Here is a 21,276-nt window from a genome sequence, read left to right as displayed (position 1 = left end):
AATAATCAGGAGGATGAGAAAGAGGTGGATTCTATAAAAAGTTCAATATATTTTTTTAATCTTTGTAACTGTTTCATGTTTTATTCATATGTGAAACATTTTTTTATGAGGCATTCAATTTCATTTAATCCACTTATGGCTTTAGGCCTATCATGCCACTTATTTAAATAACTTCCTCTTTTTTACTGACTCACTGGATATTTTCTTACCAGGCCATTCTCAGTTCAGACTTTTAGTCTTATTTGAGACTTTTAGTTGCATTTCAGACTTTTAGTTCATTTCAGACTTTAGTCTCACTTCAGATTTTTAGTTTCAGTTCAAAGTTTTAGTTTTATCTTAGACTTCTAACCGGAAAAATAAAATCAATTTTTTTATATTGGTGGTCAAACATATCCGCAGAACTAATAGAGAAAACGCCATTGTTTCTTCCCAAGATCGGGAAAAATACATTTAATTTAAGGTGGGAATTCACTATAAAAACTTATTATGCATATTATATGTCACGAATTCACAAGAAATTTTCTATGCTCTGAATTTATCATGCCAAAAATACACTTCACTACAGAAATATATACAGAGGTAGAGATTTTACTTTTCTCTCTATCCATCTATCAATTTATATATATATATATATATATATATATATATATATATATATATATATATATATATATATATATATATATATGTATGTATGTATATATGTGTGTATGTATGTATATATATACATTTAAAATAATGAAGTGTTGAACACGGTAACGAACTTTCGCAGTGATTGAGTTTATACGTCCATGAATTTCTTTGTTATCGGAACCATGACAAAAGAGTACACCATTCATGTCCAAGACATTTCCTCCCGGGATGTACGAAAAATTCATTCTAATCAAAAGGAAGTTACCAAGCACATAAACATTCCTAACGATAGTGTGATCTGGAAGCTTTTGGGTGTTCATCCCCATTAAACCATAACTGATCTGTAAGCTACGTGGGTCTTGCCTTTTGATCACGCTCCCCCAAACCATTTATACCCGATTTTTCTTCATTTGAGCAACAACTCTTCGCAATTTCGTTTCCCCTTTGTCTTGGATTCTTGCGCATACCTGCACTGCAAAAGCGCCTTAATCTATTTTGCGCTAAAGACTACGAAAGAAAAACTAGTCCTATATTTTGAATCCATTGTGAAATATTAGCATTCCAGGCTGCTTCCTATCCGTTCGACTGTAATTATTTATCTGAATTGTTCGGGATCACCCTTTTGAAATTCAGATGCATCATCAATCATAAAGCTGTTTGAAATATGCAACAATTTAGTCTGGGAAATATCGTAATGTCTTTAATGTCCGGTCGACCCCTACCCTAGCTCGGTAATTTCATCGTGAGGAAATGTAGTCTATCTTACTTCTGTTGTGGGTAGGTTTTAATGGCTTAATCTGTACACGAAGAACATCAGCGAGAGAGAGAGAGAGAGAGAGAGAGAGAGAGAGAGAGAGAATGAATGAGGTCCATTTACGTATGTCACTAACGGTATTTATTTTTCAATTAAGAAACATTAGTCTATAATATTCCACCGTTCTTGTTTAGAATCGAAACAAAGAAAGCATCGTTTTTAATAACTGTTTACGATCTATTTTTGTTTCAGAGGAAAACAATGCAGTAAACCAAAGGTGTAAAAAAAAAAAAATAGCCTAAACCAAAGATCAAGCGACGAACGCTACTCTGATAGGAGCTCGTTAAAAACAAAGCATACATATCATAGAGGCATTTTGGAAGCAGCTGTCAGTGACCCCAAAAATTTGAAGACAGAACCTTGAATAACTAGACCAGGTTATATTAACCATCAACAGCAACAGGGTTGAAGCCACCAAATGCAACCGCAACACTGGCTTTGAAGGATGCGACTTGTAAACTGAAAGATTAATTGTACGAATCTTCCGCTAAGACCTATTAAATTGCACAAAAATAACAGCAAATATTTCGCAAAGTGTTGCTGAGAGAATAATCACGTGTAAGCCACAGTGAACCGATAAATCTTGCTTTGCAAAATTCGTACTTGTGCTGTAGGAAACAATCTAAAACTAGAGGTTTTAAAACTCTCTCTCTCTTAGTACTCCATTAACTTTTCAGGTTTAATCCTACTTTGACCTAAAATATTATGCCGTCAGAATATAGCTGAGAGCTCAGAATGACCGCTCGACAACCCAGAATGATAGCGTGTCTGTCAAAGGCACCTATAGGCCTATACTTTTCTATTTCTCCCTGTTTTATTCCTTATCAAACGTCGTAAACCGGACTGCTCACTTGATATACGAAAAGACTGGAAGAAGTAAACATATTTTATTTTCCCGGATACTCTGAGAAAAAAAGTCAAGAAACATCACGTCACCGTCCCCTACGCCTATTAAGGATAAAGAGGTTTGTTCGTTCCCTCTCGCTAAATCCTAAAGCCGATCATTATCATAATTCTCTCGGTCTCTCGTAATGACCTCTGATCGATCTTGTGTTGAGTAAATATAATCATGAGGTATCCAGCAGGGAAAACCTTGTTAAAATATTCATCAGATACAAATATATACATATTCCAGTAAATATACAGCATGTTCTTCATACGTAACATTGCAAAGTTAATGGTAAGATCCACTAGACACACACAAAAAAACTTTCATTTCAGACTGATCGAAACGTTAAATGACGACCAGAAAATGCCTAATTACATTGCCATAACCTAAGAATATAGAGGCCAGTGGTTCTTGGTCAACAAGGAAAAACGAAAAAATGAATCACGGAGACGCCAAATTAATATCACGCAGCTGACGAGGCGTGGCCCATTTCGTGAAAGGAGATGAAACCTACTATATGGGATGTCCTCACGCACGTCAGGGTTCGAAGGACGATTGACCTTTCATCTCTACTGAGAATGGGAAGGCTTAGGTAACTTCAACTCAGTATAGGGAGGGAAGTGTTAGGGGAAAAAATTGCTTGATTGGTGTTAAGATGTAATTTATTATCTTTATTTCTCATGTGTATTTTCATTCCATTTCTTTTTTTTTTTTTTCATTCCTCACCTTTTACATGAAATTGTAAAGATGAACTTCTGCTTTTGTACGGCTTCGATAGAGCGAAATGTATCAGGCAGACGCCTTCTTGTAGCCTTTCTCTTTATTTCCTCACAAATTTTTAAACATAACATGAAATAGCGTTCGTATCAATTCCTGAGTTCGCCTAACTTCATGCTTAGGCCGAACCAATATTATGACGACTAGGAACCGCTTCTATTGTTATACTGAATTAACCTGCCCAAACAATTACTGCAAGTACTCAAATCTCGATTGCACTTTACAATTTAAACTTCTGCATCCAGGGCTTAGTGTCCTGAAGTGTATGTTCCAGTATCCTCGAAATTCTAGTCTATTTATTATTATTGTATTTTTAAACCTTTTTCTTGCACTGTCTACATGGTCTGACGCTCTTTGGGTCTGACAAGCAAGTACTACAGCTGAATGATATAAAGGCCTCTTAGTGGAAATCGTCACAGCTGTATTGTTTTCCCCTACATATCGCACTCACGATACTTTCTCCTCTCCATCAAAACAGTGCGTACCTTTGGATCACAGTTTAGACAGTGCTCAGGTTTAACAAATGCTGTCACGCATAATGTATGGTTGTATTAATGAAATGTTAAAGTACTCTCAATTATACACGGACAGTTAAGTATATATTTAAACCTGTATGAACCTTCTACACTAAATACTAACCTCGCATAATAAACTTTGGTCTAAATGTAATTTGTCGCCATCTGTTTACAGTACTAAGAGTTTGTTTTATGTTGTACTCTACTATGATAGTTAGTGGTAATAATATGGGACTTGGGTAATCATAGGTTACTGTGTATTAATTTCTTGCAAGCCGAATCAGAATCACCGGTGCAAGCTATGATACTAACTGTAGATAAGATTCATGGGAAACATTTCACCTGAACACCGCTCATTCCAAAATACTGTTCACCTATTTCACTAAAATATTCAATACCCAACGACAATACGAGACCCCAATGGGGACGGGAGGCTAAGAGGCTTGGTTCCTATGTTCGCCTGACTCCAGTGCACGTCTTAACAGCAAATACAACGATACCTTACCTCTTTGTGCCGATAATTGAATTTCCTCTGCGTGGACATTTACTCTACGATTTCACCGATTCTTATGCTATCTGTTGGTTAACTGTCATATCTCTGCCAGTTGGTACACTCGCTAAGAAACTAAGTAGTTCTGGTGCCAAGCACAGTTTACCAGAGCAGAGCTTAACTCCATGGTCGCCAAAGGTAGGGGGAAACAGGTGAATCTTCTCAGCTTAGATCACTAGCCAGGGTCGCTTTCTTTAATGAGCTTTGACAGGTGTTTCTCTCTTGAACTCTCCCTTCGTCTGTTCCTTTGTCTCTCATGTATTCTCGAATGCAGTCTCTCGTTCTTCTTTTAGACCTTTCTCTCCTTTGTATCCCTAACTCTTCCATATTCATGAAATCTCTCGTTTTCTTTTAGACATCTTCCTCTCCTTCAGGTACCCAAACCGTCTCGGTCATGACTCGTTGGCATTCTTTGACCCTTCGGTAAATTTTACTGATCCCCTGATGTACTTATTTCTCATCCTATCTCTTCTCGTCACTCTATTCATCTCACAGAGCATCCTCATGTACTTAATGTCTTGATTACCCCTCCAGTTATCACATCGGCCAATAAAATACCCAGGTAAGATAACCGAACGGTAATTCTAAGCCGGCTGTCCGCGGTGAGCTAGACTGTGGCAATTGGCGTTTTTTTATGTTATTTTACTTGCTTTACAAGAATTTAAAGTAATATTTTGTCGGCCGGTTGTAACTAATGCTAAGTTCACACATTCACGTATCAAGGCACGCGATCGCATGCGCACAGCCGAAATTGGTGAAACTGCGCATACCGCGAGAAAATAGGCCCGCCCAACTGGATACGTGTCACGGGACGATGTGCGTGATGCATGCGTATTATAGTCGCCGCAATATGCGCACTGCGTGAAGGGTGACGTGACGCTGACGAACAAGCGGCGGCGCAGGCAGAAGTAGTGCGTGGCAGAGCACGCATGCCACCAGCGTGCATTATATCGTATGTGTTACGTTCTGCGTAACTGAGTTCTGCATAAACGTCCACGTTGGCCCCATCGCGTACTGCGGGGTTAAACCCCAGCTATATAAAGGCCGGCAGCTGCACATGTGAGCTAGTCAATGCCGTACCACCAGCGACAAGACATACTACCAGCGTGCTGAAGCAGCATGGACAACATAGCTGAAATGCGTCAACTCATAGCTATAGCACGTACGGATAGACCAGAATTGTTGCCACTTGTCATTGAGTGTGCACGTCATGTTATTGCTGGAGCTTGCAATGGTGCTGCAAAGCACTTAGGGCAGAAAAAAGGCGCCCAAGGAGGGTGTGGGCGTGGCGTACCTGCAGAAAAAGGATGGAGCAAGGTCATTATGACAACCTGATGGCGGAGTTGTCAACCTAAGCCCCAGAGCTGTACAGAAATTTTACCCGGATTGACAAGGACCTCTTCAATGAAATTGTTGAGCGGTCACACCACATTCAGAAGAAAGTGACATTCTGGAGGAAACCCATTGAGCCAGGCCTCGTGTTGCTATCACCCCTCGCTTCCTCGCTACAGGTGATTCATACAAGAGTCTGCAATATTCGTTCCGGGTAGCCCACAACACCATTAGTCTCATCGTACCCAGAGACCTGCAGGGCCATTGTTGCTGCCTTGGGGATGAGGAACTGCAGGTGCCACAAACACCTGAAGCGTGGCAGGAGGTTGCACGGGGTTTTGAGGAAGTGGAACTTCCCACACGTAATTGGAGCTATAGATGGGAAGCACATTAGGCTCCGTAACCCTCCCAAGGGCAGTACGCATTACTTCAACTACAAGAAGTTCTACTCCATGGTATTACTTGCAGTTGCTGATGCTTCATACAAGTTCCTGTATGTCGACGTGGGAGCCATTGGGTCAGAGTCAGACGGTGGTGTATTTGCCCAGACCCGACTGGCAGAAATGCTGTTGCAAGAGGAAGCAAATCTTCCCCAACCGGATGCCCTGCCAGGTCAACCTAATGGATCTCCTGTGCCCTACTTCCTAGTTGGCGATGATGCCTTCCCCCTGAGGAATTACCTTATGAACCCTACCCCAAAAGAGGACTTAGCAAGGAGGAACGGATTTACAACTACAGGTTAAGTAGGGCACGCAGGACGGTGGAGAACGCCTTGGGATTCTGGCAAACAGATTCGAGTATTCCACACTGCAATATGCTTGAAGCCTGACCATATAGAGCCATTAGTGATGTCCGCATGTGTTCTGCACAATATGATCATAAGAAGAAATGCACACGAAGACAAGAAGGAGATCAGGAGCACCCTGTCACATGCTGTCATCCCTGGTAGCTGGAGGAGTGACCCGTCCTTAGGAGCAGCCCTTCCAACCGTGACCAGCAACACTGCAACGAGGGATGCAAAGGAACAGCGTAACATGCTGAAGGAATACTTTTCATCGGCTGAAGGCTCCGTGCACTGGCAGGAGAACATGATTTAGTTACTCTCCTGCATACCTGATTGTTGTAATTACTTAAATGTCTGTTCCTGCATATATTTTGAACTTATTTAAAATTCAATAATGTATCAATTCAGGATTATTTTGCCCTGTGCATTTTTGTACTTCTGTTTGTTTTAGTTGATTTAATAAAAGATATTGCTCAAATCCATGATATATTACTCTCATCAATACTTGGTAATTGGGAAGAGGATAGGAGCAGGACATGACTTTGCAAATGTATGTTTAATCAATATGAAATAAACATACATATAAATAAAAGAAAGAAGATGCAGTTATTTTGCCCTTTTTAATAATTTCTTAACATGGAATCTATTCTGATATGATAATTCAATCATTTTGAAAGTACCTTCTCTTAACATTGTTTCTATTCTGTTCCTGTATTTATTTTGGACTTATTTAAAAATCAATAATGTATCAATTCAGGATTATTTTGCCTGTGCATTTGTGTACTTCGTTTATTTTGGTTGATTTAATAAAAGATATTGCTCAAATCCATGATATATTACTCTCATCAATACTTGGTAATGGGGACGAAGATAGAGCCGGACATGACCTGGAAGCACGCTGCCTGTCCCTGTTATCCCAGGTCAAAGCGTTGCCACATCTCCGCAGTTGCAGGGGATGCGGCAGCGTTGCCGCGTCTACTCCACGCCATTCTGACAGCCACGCAGTGCCCCTGGGGTGGCGTGGGCCCCAGGTGGGGGGCGTGGCAGCTGCGCCGTCAACCCGCGGGTGGCGCCACGCTGTGCGGGGTCGGGCCACGCTACCTGACACCTGACCTGGCCACCCACGCAGGGTTTTGAGCAGGTCGAAGGTTCCTGCCCCCGGCGCATGGCCAGGTGGTCCGAGTGGTCGCGCCGCATGCTGCCGCATTTACACAGTACTTACGGTACATTTACGTTGTATTTGCGTTGTGTTTCGCTTTCTGGCTCCGCCCGTTCGTGGCCGTGCGTGGGCATGCGTGCCTTGATACGTGAATGTGTGAACTTAGCATAAACTGTAATTGACCTTTGAAGACTACGACTTGAATTACCTAATCCAGGGTAGGTCTAAGCGGCATTCGCCGCCAGCCCGCCCCCAACCTCTATAGCTAATACGGCAAAATTGTAACCAGTAAACACCTCTAGGTACGTTATGTTGGTATTTTTGGGGTATTTCCTGGTTACAATTTTGCCGTATTAGCTATGGAGGGTGGGGGATTGCGCTGAATGCTGGGCTTAGACCTACCTGCCTTAGGCAATTCAGCGGCCGAGTCTTCAAGGTCAATGACAACAGATTACAACCGGCCGACAAAATATTACTTTAAATTCTTGTAAAGCAAGTAAAATAACATAGGAAAACGTCAATTGCCATAGTCTAGCTCACGCGGACAGCCGGCCTAAATTACCCAAATTGAGTGTAATACATGGGAGGTGTGGGGTCTTCGCCCCTGGACTTCCCTACCTAACCTGACCAAAAAAATAAGTGATAGGGTTGCATCACAACCTAAACCTAACATGATTTGCATTGCAGGTCATTACCTGGCTGTGGTGGCTCTGCCCTTCCTGGACCCATCCACCTAACCTTACCTAAGGCACAGTAAATGACAATGAATGATAAGGATAAGGCTACATCTACACAGCTTGAGCGCCAAATTCCTACCTAGCTGGGGGCTTTGCCTTTTCCCTTGGATCCCCCTCCTAACCTAATGCATAGTGTCACTTTGAAAACGTTCTCTAAACCTTACCTTAATTAGAATTGGAACTTGCAGAAGTATCATTGGGGTGAATGTCTTCTGACTCATCTTCATCTGGTCTTGAAGTTAAGGCTGCTGGATGTCAGACTGAGAGGGGGGTCACTACATAATAGTAAAAAAAAATGGTGCAGCCACTGGTTCTCTAGAAATTTGGTTATAAAAAGTTACCCAGATACAGTATATAAATTTTCCTTGTAACACGTGGTGGCCACTCAACAGTTTGTCCAAGCTCCACTTGAACAGAAAAGTATCTCATCTAAGATGTTTTCATGTCATAAGGCTAGGGTTGACTGACTGAGTGACTGCCTTCTCTCATCCTCTTCATTTTCTACCTTGAGCAGATGGCCCAAGTGCTTGCTGAAGTGGGTCATGATGCAGGTGAGCTTCAGAATTGAGTATCCTGTTATTGGGCATAAGCTCATTAAGTGAGACTCCCACTGCTCGTTTTCAATATGGGGAACCCATTTCTATATAAGTGACCTAGGGGTTATTTGTCTAATGGTCTGTTCTTCCAAGCCACTTAGGATTTCCTTAAGTTTTCTTAGAATGAGTTTTGAGATACAACTTGCTCAGGGTCAAGGCCCAATCAGCCATGCATCCATACACCGTACTGTATACAGTAGTGTAGCAGGTTACAGGATGCATTGGTCCCCTGCTCATTCTTGTGACTAGGGACTTGAGATTTCCTGGATGGAGATTTAATTTAGTTGTGAGACTATTCGCTTGCCTTTCCCCCAGCAGTAAGTCTCCTATATAAAAGACGGTTTGTATTTCCGTGGGAACAAATATCCAGTTTAAAAAGTAAATTGCATCTTTTTTAGGTATACAAACCAAAGAATTTTATCATAGTCATACCTTAACCACTCCACATAGTCTCTGATGCCAAAGGAAAAAGTGCTGGCTTACAGTTTATTCCCCAGCACACCCACCAACCACCAGTTAACTACCTTGTTACCAAATGTCAACAACTGTTTCCAGGTTGCACTAAGGAATATGTACTCCTATGTAAAAGGCTCTGGCTTGTATACCTTAGTAAAGAGATGAATTACTTCCAAGATTTTGTATTTTTCTGATTGCTTATCCTGTTGGTGCAAGTGGTTTTGTTTCACTAGTATTGGACTTAAGTATGGATTTTGAGGTTTTAGCCTTGGGTCCCAGGCATTTAAGGGATCCCCAGTGATCAAGGAAATTAATGTATAAAAGAAATAATGAAAAATAAAATTAAGTACACACAAAACATCCAAGAACAATAATTTACCCGAGGTAATGACAACTCACCAAGACAATTGGCATGATAATTTGGCAATTTTTAACATGAAACTTTTCATGTGTGTAACTGTTCAAAAACGTTTTTAATAATTTTACACAAAGTTATATTTCTTTAAGATAATACATGCAGCCAAATTACAGACTGAAGTATGCATATTTCCTAATACCACCTGTCAGGACTCAGGGAAGTATGTGCAAATGGACATTTTTTTACCAGTTCTTCCATTTGAGAACGTTCCCTCAGGTGTTTATGCAACACTTCACCTTGGGGTCAAGTTGGGCCCATTGTACATGATATACCTGTGCAATCTCGACAATTGGCTGGTTCATGTGTCCATAGAGGAACAGTTGCCTAAGGACAGAGACCATTTCCTTGCATTTTGTCATGATGCAAGCTTTAGCCAAAGTGCTTGGGAATGCTGATAGACTAGGCATCAGCAAGAAAGTTTTCGTCAGACTCCTGTCAGTAATTGCAAGGAGACAGTGCAGGTAATGTTTCAGCAGGAATAGCCAACTCAGCTGTGGCAAGTCATCCTTGGTCACTTGTCAGCTCTGAAGAAGCTTTTACCTTATTGGTGCCTCCACAAGGATTCACTGCAGTAGTGTCTTCAGGTATGCTGGCCAGCCTCCAGTGGTCCTCCCTCTCACCTTGTGCCCCTCAGCAAGGAAGTAAAGGAAGATCCGGCATGATGGTTGGATGACAGGAACCTCATGGTGGGAGTCCCATTACACTCCCCATTGTCAGAGATACTTCAAAGGAGGGGTGGGGGATCTGGTAGCTTTGTATGCATGGACAGATGACCTTCATCTTTACATTAACATCTTGGAAATTGGTACACCACCGCTAGACCTGATGCTAATGTCAACAAACAAGCACAGATGGTTTCGTTACTCTGTTAGCTAGCAAGGAAGATGCATGGGCAGTCAGGTCACTAAACTGTTGAGGTGTTGGCCAGGTATACTTTCTGTGCAAGAAGAGTTTAGTGGCAGACCAGCTCAGTTGCCAGGGGCAAGTTGTGGAGACAGAGGTTGCAACAGCCTTGAGTGAAAGAGTGGTTGTTCAAATTGTTGAGAACACTGGTGATCGACTTGTTTACTACGCAACTAGGCAGGAAGTGCCAGGTGTCCTGTTATCCAATTCTGAACCATTTAGACTTGTAAACATTTCTTCTGTTTAGCCTGATTCACCAAGTGCACTGGTATGAGAAAAACCTGATTTAAGCCATTAACTGATTGCAGTTTTATGTTGAGTGTGACATACCCTACCTGCAGTTTTATGTTGAGTGTGAGATACCCTACCTCCCCCAAAGAAAATTTGGATCTCACAAATAAGTACCATTAACACTATGAAAAACAAGTTGAATCTTCTAGGGGGAATCAACAATCATAAACTAAACAATCATTTATTTTACACAATACATGACTATGTTGGCAAAAGACCACCTTTATAAATATAGAAAAGAGATAGTTCACACATACCTCTCTGTGATTTTTTTGTTTCCATGTGGACATATATTATCAACTATCTACCAATGTACATTGAATATATTAAATGTATTCTGTGCATTTTTTAAATCACACATTATGCAACTGGGATATTCTTGCATAAATTAAATATGCAAGAAACAATTGCTCACAAATATACAGAAATAATCACATTCACCATGAAGCTATGCTAATGACTTAGATTAAACAATGTAAAAACTGAACGTGAATAACTAAAAATAGAGTAACAAATGTTCCAGGTCTATTTCCGTATCAGGCTATATCACATGACTACAAATACTACGTATTTACAGATGCAGTTGGTATTTATCGCATTCACAGACATCACTGCTCAACGACATAACTAAAATGGCATTCCACGATCAGTTTGAAATTGTTTTATCTACAGCATTATATCCATTGCTATTGCCTGAATTACATCAAGTGGATTTGTTAGAAAAATTAATAATGACTTCACCATAACTGGTAGTTTATAAGTAACTTTTGGAAATCTAACTAAAGATATAAAATAAGGCAATATTCTGAAGAAGTTTGAAGCCTGAATAAATATGCTGTTAACCGAGATCATGTGTGTGATACAGTATATCAGTATAATAGAATTTCTGCCCACTGCTTCCATTTACTTTTTGGGCAGTTGTGTAGGACCTGAGTTGAATTGAAATGTATTTAAAAACATTCCACTTTTATAAGTCTAAGAGAATAAAAATTACAAAATGCAACGTTCTTATATTGCTTTAGCAAAAGTCCAAGAAACAAGCCTTTGATTAAACAATATTCAAAAGTAAGTAGCCCCCACTGTCAGTTTATGAGTGTTTCACTTTGCTGTTTAGGCAGAAAAGCTGTAACAACAAGAACTCGACTTCTGGCGGCTGCTACACGCTTTTTTAAAATGTGCGTCTCCCTCGCGAGCGCTTCCACAAATGTGCTGTGATCCAATGGTAAGTCGTCTTTTACGTGTACTGAAAGAGAATAAGAAATAAATGTAAGTGAAATGCATTTTAAAGGAAAATACAGTATGTGAAAAAATTATACAGTATAATATACAACAATATCAGATTTTAATTCCCTTTACAGTACAGGTCAGATTTTAATTGCCTTTGCAGTACAGATAATAATTTAACACTTCAAATAAACATACTGAAGTGTGGTGTAGTGGAAAATAGTTTAACAGCAGGTCTATGAGAACTATTCAAAATTCTATCAAATCTGAGTACACTAGGAAACTAAAAAAATTGTTTCTAATTTTCTTCTACAATGACCTAGGGGAAAATATTACTATATTTGCACAGTATCATGCTTATCTCTACAAATACTACAGTATTCAATGCTTATAACTACTAATTCACAACAACTGTACTCTAAAACTAAACTCAAAATAAACAGCTTAGTGTAAAAAATAAAAAAAGTGCAGCTGCATACGTACGTTTGACTTACGTTCGTAGTTCCAAGAGTCGGAAGGAACATTTAGGTTTCCTTTGGCCTGAGCCAAGTCAGCTTTCAGTGATTTCTGAGTAGCCTTAAGAGATAAAACCTGCTGCCGTGACGCCCTTAACTGAGGAATTTCAGCTGCACGAGGTCTGCCTTCATATCTTTTAACATCATCTTCAGACCAATTTTCAACCTCTAGTTTTGCCGAACACGAAGGCATAGATGGTTTTGGCTGGTGTTGCGCCAGAGCTAATGACTGAGCCTGAGCATCCCTGCGATGCTCCTCATCCATTTCAGAGTCTTGTGAAGAGCTAAACGATGAACACTCAGAGTCTCTAGGGATGCTCTCATAACCAGAGGATTCTCCTAATGATGGATTGGTTCCTAATGATCCACTGTTTGCTGCAGGATGTTGATGTGGATGTGGATGTGGATGATGCTTATGAGGTTGAAGATTTTGTGTAGTTCTCCAAGCCTCATTATTTTCCAAGGGAGTTGCACTTCCTTGGGTGGCAGCACCAGAATCATGACCAGAGTCATAACCTTCGGTTGGTGTCGGAGCATCTGGGGGGTACATTAATGTACAGGTGTATCGATAGCTACTCCTGTTTGCTAATGCTGGCGACTTTGTTGCTCCTACACGAGCCGATTTCCCCCAGCGCATACGGACAGATGCAGTATCACTTCGTCTACTAGTACTTTGTTTAGCTGCACTTTGTGAGACCACTCGGGAGGGAGACTTTATCAAGTTTTTTGAATTACGATCGGGTGATTTAGAGTTTTCTCTGCTTTTCACTGGCACTTTAACTTTTGACTCTTTTGTTTTGGCCACATTTTTCTTATTTTCTACTATTTTATTATTATTTTGTTTTGCTACTTTATATGGAGATTTCGACTTACTCCTACCAACACCTACACATAAGAATTTAGAAAGTTTAGAAGTCTGCATCATATACTCTGAATCTTCACTTATATTACTAACACAATCACTTTCATTATCACTCTTTCCAGTTACTGTTCGGTCATCATTCACGTCACCATCTTTGCTATAGTCATACTGCACTGGATTACAGAGAACAACATTTGCTTCAACGTCTTCTATATACTCGGGTAAGGATATTCCATTAATTGGTACCCTATCCACGAAGTTTTCAGTAGAATCTGCTAATGGAACATCTTTTAATTGTAAACTAGAATTTGACGCTTGTTGAGTGAGAGTTAAGTTTGACGCACTACTATTGTTTTTCATGGATGAAAAATTAAAGAACATGGAGGGTATATATGGTACAAGGTCACTCTGCACATCACAGGTACAATGGTCTTCTGGTAAATCTATATCATCAGTTCCAATACATTTATCACTAGCCGAGTCTTCTAATTCTAAAGGTCTACTCAACCACATTGACTTACTCCTTAATGCAGACTCTAATTTTAGTATGCTATCACCATGTCTTAACTGTTTTTTATTACAGTGACGGCACAACTTCCCTTCTGCCTGAACTGGTTCACTGCATATGCTGTCATCCTCAAGAGGAGGTTTCTGATCCTCAAGTAAAGAATCACGACTGTTGGCTAATATTTCGGCTAACGTAGCAGCTTGAAGTTTTGGTCCACCTGTATGGACACGGGGGCTTTGGCGAGCTAGTGTTCTGTATAGATCATGTATTTTTGCAAGTTCATGAAGATTCTTATTAGAAACATCTGACTGTAGAGCCATGCTTAAATCTTGGCATACTCTTCCATAGTCTGTCACTTCAAAGAGGCTAAATGGTCTTGAGTTTTCATCATCAGAGTCATCTTCATCTCCAGTTTCTCCCATTTGAGAATAAGAATCTGTGGATAAGCATATCCATTATTTTGTTGCAAATCAAATTATACATTCTCATCTTTATACAATAAGGAACCTAGACACATGTAATCTGAAGACTAAAAGTAGATACATTCTGATTATATTTACATCAATTTCTTTATTAAAAAACTTTTACATTTTACTATTACAGTTTTGTTAAAAATTTCAATTGCAATTAAAAAATGGAGCAGTACAGTACCTGTAAATGTTGATGCACATGTAAGATTTTCTTCCGAGAGTACTCTTAGAGGATGGTCATCGCTGGTTTCTACACTCATTACCTCACTCTGGCAAGGAGTATCAGCTAATGCTCTAATGATATCTTCCTCACATACCTGTATTAAAAGAGGAAAATTACAAATATTGTAAATAATTTTTTAAGTCAGTAGTACAACAGTATAAAAGGACTTGTTGATAAATCTATAACCTGCCTATTTTCATGGATTTTAAATTACTTAATGAAAAATATTCTTTCATCTTTCTATAGGAAAGGAGATGTTCTCAGTGCTACTGAAGTGAATTGCTCTGAACTAAAGATTATTTTGAAGCAAATTTCTCCACTACAGCAGATACCTATATGTATTAGATCATCCAAAGGATGCCATAGACCAGAAGGCAGTAAAGCTTTAAAATTGCTGGAGCCTTCAGGCAGCCACCTCACATTTGTTCCCATAATGATCTTACCTATTTTTGTCCAATAAAAGCACCTCTCATTTCAAACATTTCATTTTTACCATTTTATATAATCATAACCATAGCTTCATATACAGGCATCTTTCAACTTTTCCATTTGTAAACTAATGTGATACCACTCAATATGTGATCCAGGTACTGAAAATCATAGTGGTTTATTATTCTGCGTTTGCTGTGACACTTCACACAACTCTTAAGTCTATGGCTCACTTGTATGCAGTGGAGTGCAAGTCTTTGTAGAAGGAATCTGTCTGTTCTCTTTAATCACTAACATCATATTAAGATATTTTCCATAAATACAAGAGTTTAAATCTTCAATTAATGAGCTTTCTACATCTCTTTCCTCCTGATAGACACAAGGACATAAGGATGTTGGCTATAATGAATACTGAAAAGCTTGGAAAGAACAATGAAAAATTGTCCACAGTTCTCATTTACATTTTTATTTTTGACATAATATGAGCTCTTTTTTCCCTCTTCTGATATAATTTATTTGAATTTATTTGGTCCAAATCTTCATAGATGCCCTTTCTCCATAATTTCTTTGCCTTTCTACTTGTCTTAATCTTGATACTTCCATATTTCTAATTACCTTTCTCATCATATATTTATACCATCTCAGTCTGTTTAACATTGTTGGTATCTTATTTCATAGCAATTTTTCATTTAAAATACGGTCTTTCCTTGCACTCCTGCTTGGAATCTCAGTATTTTTAAAATATCTTCCACTGACTTTTTAAGTGCCCATAACTGCAGCATACAAGAGTCTGCACTTGGATATGCTGTACTTACATCTGATTTGTTTGTTTTATACTATTGAGCTTTGCCTTAGCAGTGGTCCAGCAACCTTTTGTTAGCTCTTCCAGGATGATGCTACTCTCCCTTATTATCCAGTCAGCAATAGGCTCACAATCCATTATGGCCAGTATGTTTTCATTTACAATTTTCAATCCTAAGCACCTTTGCACTACTCATGTACCACTACACTTCACCCACAGTATTTGTACTGACAAACAATATCCATATGAATGCTTTTGCTAATTTATTTTCAATTTTAAATCTTTTGAACATTATACATGACCTCTTTCCTCAGAGCCTTTTCTGCAACTCATTGTATCTTCCATTACTATGGTAAACATCAGAGGACATGCACTGATGCTTGAGTGACTCTAAACCTTGTTTTCTGGTAGTAATACCTTGAACTCTAAAACTTGTTTTGTGATGGTAATATTACTAACTTAATAAGATTAAAAGATATACAGTAGGTATGATAAGATGAGGGATGATTTAAATCTATCCACTGGATGGAAATTAAGTATTTTGTTTTCAGACTACTGTACTTGTCCAGTTGTTTATATTACTTCTAGGCTATGAAATCCTTGGTAAAATTTTTCTTAAGAGGATTACCTTTGGTTAGCAAAGTTTTCTGGCTGAATAGCCATTTTATGCAGAATAAGATATTTTTAGTATTTTTAACAGGATTCATGATGAAATAGCCATTTTATTTCATTTCACAGCCTGAAATGGTAACCTGTGTAACGTTTCTTTTTGATAGCTTGTTCACTGTGTGATGCTCAGCATAGTGGCAGGTGTGCTGTAGTAGCATCACTGATTGTATTAACAAATCTAGATGTCAGGATGGGCCCAATTCTGGATAGAAAGAACTAGCTAGTCAACCTTATCCCATCTTTCTGTGCTGAGGAATGCATGGACTGTGACAAAATTGTATTAGCCATGACACTGGCAAAACTATATATGTAGCTGTCAAGGGCTGTACATCATATTGGCGTTACCATGATGTTTTGTGGGCTACTTGAGTTGCTCTATGTTAAACTGTATCTTATACTGGGGATGGTACACCTTCTCATCTAATTCTTAAAAATATAACTGACTTTATCAATATTTATTTTAGCTAATTTAAAGGGGTAATTATTCTACATAATCTGAAGTCATATAAAATACAGTAATAATAAACTTTTAATAGAAATTATGTTATAAACTTTTTATCTATATCCATTGCCTATCCACTTTGCTGTTAGATACCCCTATCAGAGTTTGGCAACCTTACCAGGATTCACATACAGTATTACATATTTGATTAAATAACAGCAAGTCTGATGAGACTTTTACGTTCAGAACTGTTCAGCTGGGCACTGGAGGCAAGGTCCCAGAGACAATTTTTGTGAATTTGGCAAGTTGATAAGTTATAATACTGAAGGCAGGGTCTTAGGGAGTGACCCCTGTTGGTACTTCTTCATCATTTTACTGTAGGTATGTATTTTGGACAGTGTGAAGGCAAACTTTGTAATCTGCTTTTAGGTAACTGTCTTTGCAACTGTTTGTTTCTGGTTCATAATTGGCTTACAGTCATAATAATCTCACAGTCTTTGGGAGGAGCAAGGTTATGGAGTGGGGAGGAAAGATTGAGGAAACAAAACTTTAATAAACTGGAACCTGAGATGGAGGAGGCTCCGAAACTGAGGGATCATGAGTTGGCTTAGCACAAGCACAACGTACTGTCAAGTAACAATAACGTAAGATCAGACTAAGTGACTACCTTACACGGATGTTGAGGATGTTACGGCTTATGTGAGAGGATTACTATAATGCTTAGTTGGGAGAGGAGTACTTTGGGCTGTTAGTTTATGCTCTCTTATTCAAGTTAGGGCTATGTAGCTCTGACAATACAGCTTCCCATGATGGCTCAAGCAACTACTGATGATGATGACTGCAAGGCAGCACAGAGGATTTTAGGAAAACACCAGACCAGTAATGGCATGATGTCAGTAGTGCTTGCATTGAGACTTGATATGAACTAAGAATGGTCCATGTTCTCTCCTAACAGATTCCTTGACTGTCAGTGTGAAAGTACAAATTTCGAGAAGTCCTGTGACTAGAACTTTATTGCTACGAGTCAGTTCATGTCTTCAGTTTCTTTAAGCATGAGATCACGTATAAGGATAGAAAGCCTGTGAATACAGAGGCAGCTTCTAAGTTAGCAGATGATTAAGCTTTGGTGAGAAAACTATCCTAAATCAGGTTCAAAGAATCTTGGCACTATGTATGTCAATGCCAAGATGGAGACAACGTTTGCAATGCTGTAGCTCGTCTCATCATTCTACATCATTCTAATCTAAGAAAATTATTAGGTAAATGTTTACGTTGTGAGTTATTAACTGTTTTACTGCCAAGTGTCGGAAAGTCATAGTTTCTCATGAAACCAAACATGTTCTACTCTCTAATTTTAATACTAAGTATGTGTCTACATTCTGAGAGACACATGGTGCTCATGAGTAAACTTGCTGATGGATGACTGTAATTTATGTAAACAGACTATCTTGTTAGCAAAGACCAATTTCCCATTAACTGTTCCATATTGACAGGATGGTCTCAAGTAATAAAGGGTCCTATTAAGTATCATGCTGTAATGCTAGGAAAATATTGCAGGGGTTGCCCCTTTGTTAGCATCAAAGATTGCAGATGATTACAGTAAACATGATGATGTTACAAGAGCTGGTATAAAAAAATTTTCTCATCCTCTGGTTATATCTCATCTGCTATGTGTTATTTTGCTTTTCAGAATTTAAGTAAGCATAGGAAACCTGTCTTGCATTGAGAAAATGCTGGGAACAATATCGTAACTAGAGATCTGTGAAAATGATCTTTAAATAAAAATGATTTAGCCTTGCCACAGAACATAAAGTGGTACAAAGATATTTGTAATTCCTGAAAATTGCAGGCACACGGTTCTCAAGGTGTCTCGTAAGATTCTTATGGCAGGGAATCCTGTTGGTACTGGTATATCTCCTAAAAGAAAACATGCAGTAATACTTTAACTCACTTCTGGTGGCCACATATGACACAGGATATATAGCTTTTTCACCTGTCTTGTGATGTTTGAAAAGGAGCTCAAAACCTGGGTTAAGTAATGGATGCTCCTTTAGAAAAGTTACCACCTATATCTATGTCTTTTTACAGGTTGGTATCAACACTATTGGTTTCATTATTCCTATCCCCATCAGCAGCTTATTTCAACATTAGTATACTGTACTATGCTTCTAGCTTTCCAGAAGCTGTACTGTTGAAAGATAAAACTTCAGCTGGTATTGCAGAAGCTACGTTATTCATTTTGACTTAAGTTGGAATTCCCAAGGAAGTACTGACTGACGGGAGGTCAGTAAAGCTTATTGTTCTGCCTTGAGCCAGGTCTTCTGACTGAAGGGCATGGACCCATCTTCCTCAGTAGAGTTGTCCTCGCTCATAGGAATGCTTTGTGCATTTTTTTCCACCTCATTAACTTCAGCGTCCAGAATGGGATCTCTTGTACTCCACAGCCTAACTCAGGTACTGGAAGAGCCCTCAGATCAAGATTTTACCTTCAAGACTTATTCTGCTAGTCTTACCCTCGTGAATGACATGAACCTAGCTTTACACCACTGGGTCATTTCTGCCTATATACTGCAATATTAATTATAAATCCAGTTTTTCTTACCAGTTACCATTCTCTGGAGTAGGTTTTCTGTATCTGAATGACTATACTTATATATTCAGTTCATTTCCTAATGTCTGCTAAATTACTCTTATAAAAATATCTTCCTAAAGATAAATGTAGACAGATCATCATTGAGCATTTGAAGGTTTTCTCAGCAGACTTTCTAATTTCTCTAATTTGTAATATGCTTATAAATTACTATTAAAATTCCTTCCATACCTACAGAACAAAAGATATATACCTGTATGCAGGAGTCAACAGTGATCACAGGGTAATCAGGAATCTGAACTTCAATAAGTTCTGTGGAATGATGTGTTCCCGAAGAGGCTAGCGATCGTCTCACCCACCCTCGCTGGGGTGTTGTGCTTTCTTCTTCATCAGCGTCATGCCCTGTTTCATCACCATCATCTTTTCCAAGCTCTTCAATGTCTGTTCCTATTGCTGCTTCTAATTCAGGCTCTTCCAACACCGTTGCTGTAATGAAAATTGTTATAAAATAACACTGATAGGTTGCAGATGTACCATGTCTAATTTCAGGTATAAGGATACTGTACAAGCAAAAGCATGAAACATAACAAGGAAATACTGTACAGTGCGTGACAAACTTGATAATTATGCAACATTTAGACTCGTGCCATGTTAAGGTTACGAGCTTCTAGATGAATCTTTCGTCAGATTGGAAGATGAAGTATAAATGCAGAATGCCTAAAGTGTCACAGCTGACTTTAATTATACTGTATAGTATTTGTTGCTGCACTTACTGAAACTTCTACTTCAGATGTGACTATCCAAAGATCCTTAGTTACCTTTATAATAAAAAAAAATATATATAGCATTCAATCTTCTAACAATGCAAAACTTGTCTCTTGTGTATCCTCACATCAACTCACATGACATATCTACAAAAGTTACTTTTTCAAATAGTTATACAGTATACAGTATGACTCAAAACTGTGTATCACTTTCAATTTCTACAATTTTTATGGGATTTTATGAGAAAGAGTCCTCTGTGACATCAAAATCATTGATATTTTCATCTTGGAAAAATACCAAAAACATGTACCATCACCCAAGAATTCATAAAAAGCATTCTCATTCATTTTCGGCTTCCAGTACCTTTGCTGATAACTCCTCTCTCTTAATTAATAGTAATTTTATTTATTTAAATGACTATATACACTGTGTCTAAAATTAATTCTTTTAGAAAGTAATATACAGTAATTCCTCCCTTATCCAATCTTAAAATAAGATCCTAAAGGGTGTCATATATTAGAAAATATTGGTTAGTGTACTAGGTAACCCTAGCCCATGATCTTACACACTGAGCTCTGCCAAACATACACTATGTTTATGCTCACAAGTCATTAAAATCGACTAAATTGAAAAAAAGAGCAATTGCCATATAGTTCAGTAAATAGCCCCTAACCTAAGTTAGTCTACACCAAACCTTGGTCTAATTTTGCAAAGGCATTGCCTAGCCTATCCAAGCACAGCAGAGGTAAAATTTTCCCTTTAAAATATTCCCTTTCAGTATTGTCCTGACCCTTGCTGAGTGAAATGTTTAAGTCAGTAGCATCAGTCACATTAAATTAATTATAGTCAAGTGCTTTCAACAGTAATATGAGCATAGTTGTTCATTATCACATAGCCTATTAAACCTCTAACCACTAAACTTT

The 21,276-nt window shown here is 38.7% G+C and overlaps 2 protein-coding genes and 1 long non-coding RNA gene across 6 annotated transcripts in view; 1 reads left to right on the top strand and 2 right to left on the bottom strand.

The window, feature by feature from the left end:
• The window catches only part of LOC136835938 (uncharacterized), a 28,791-nt gene extending 20,308 nt beyond the window's left edge, over nucleotides 1–8,483 (bottom strand). For 2 of the 4 annotated variants that reach the window (XR_010852314.1, XM_067099823.1), the window contains exon 1: nucleotides 4,134–4,297. The gene's annotated coding sequence lies outside the window, so the exon portion shown is untranslated. Of the gene's footprint in view, nucleotides 1–4,133; nucleotides 4,321–8,354 lie in introns of those variants that run through there. The other 2 variants (XM_067099842.1, XM_067099850.1) reach the window with 2 other exon arrangements.
• Nucleotides 8,484–11,021: 2,538 nt separating this feature from the next.
• The window catches only part of LOC136835928 (uncharacterized), an 82,603-nt gene continuing 72,348 nt past the window's right edge, over nucleotides 11,022–21,276 (bottom strand). The window contains 4 exon segments of the mRNA XM_067099803.1: nucleotides 11,022–12,097; nucleotides 12,573–14,399; nucleotides 14,615–14,750; nucleotides 19,842–20,074. Of these exon segments, the coding sequence (XP_066955904.1) occupies nucleotides 11,937–12,097; nucleotides 12,573–14,399; nucleotides 14,615–14,750; nucleotides 19,842–20,074 (2,357 nt within the window). The 3' untranslated portion in view covers nucleotides 11,022–11,936.
• Nucleotides 13,574–17,096, top strand: LOC136835933 (uncharacterized). Its single transcript, XR_010852306.1, has 2 exons — nucleotides 13,574–13,676; nucleotides 14,039–17,096. It is a non-coding gene; the product is annotated as an uncharacterized lncRNA (long non-coding RNA).

This window comes from Macrobrachium rosenbergii, chromosome 4, assembly GCF_040412425.1.
Source record: "Macrobrachium rosenbergii isolate ZJJX-2024 chromosome 4, ASM4041242v1, whole genome shotgun sequence".
NCBI classification, from domain to species: domain Eukaryota; kingdom Metazoa; phylum Arthropoda; class Malacostraca; order Decapoda; family Palaemonidae; genus Macrobrachium; species Macrobrachium rosenbergii.
The sequence above is the reverse complement of the archived record's forward strand: the minus strand, read 5'-3'. Positions and strand labels throughout refer to the sequence as shown.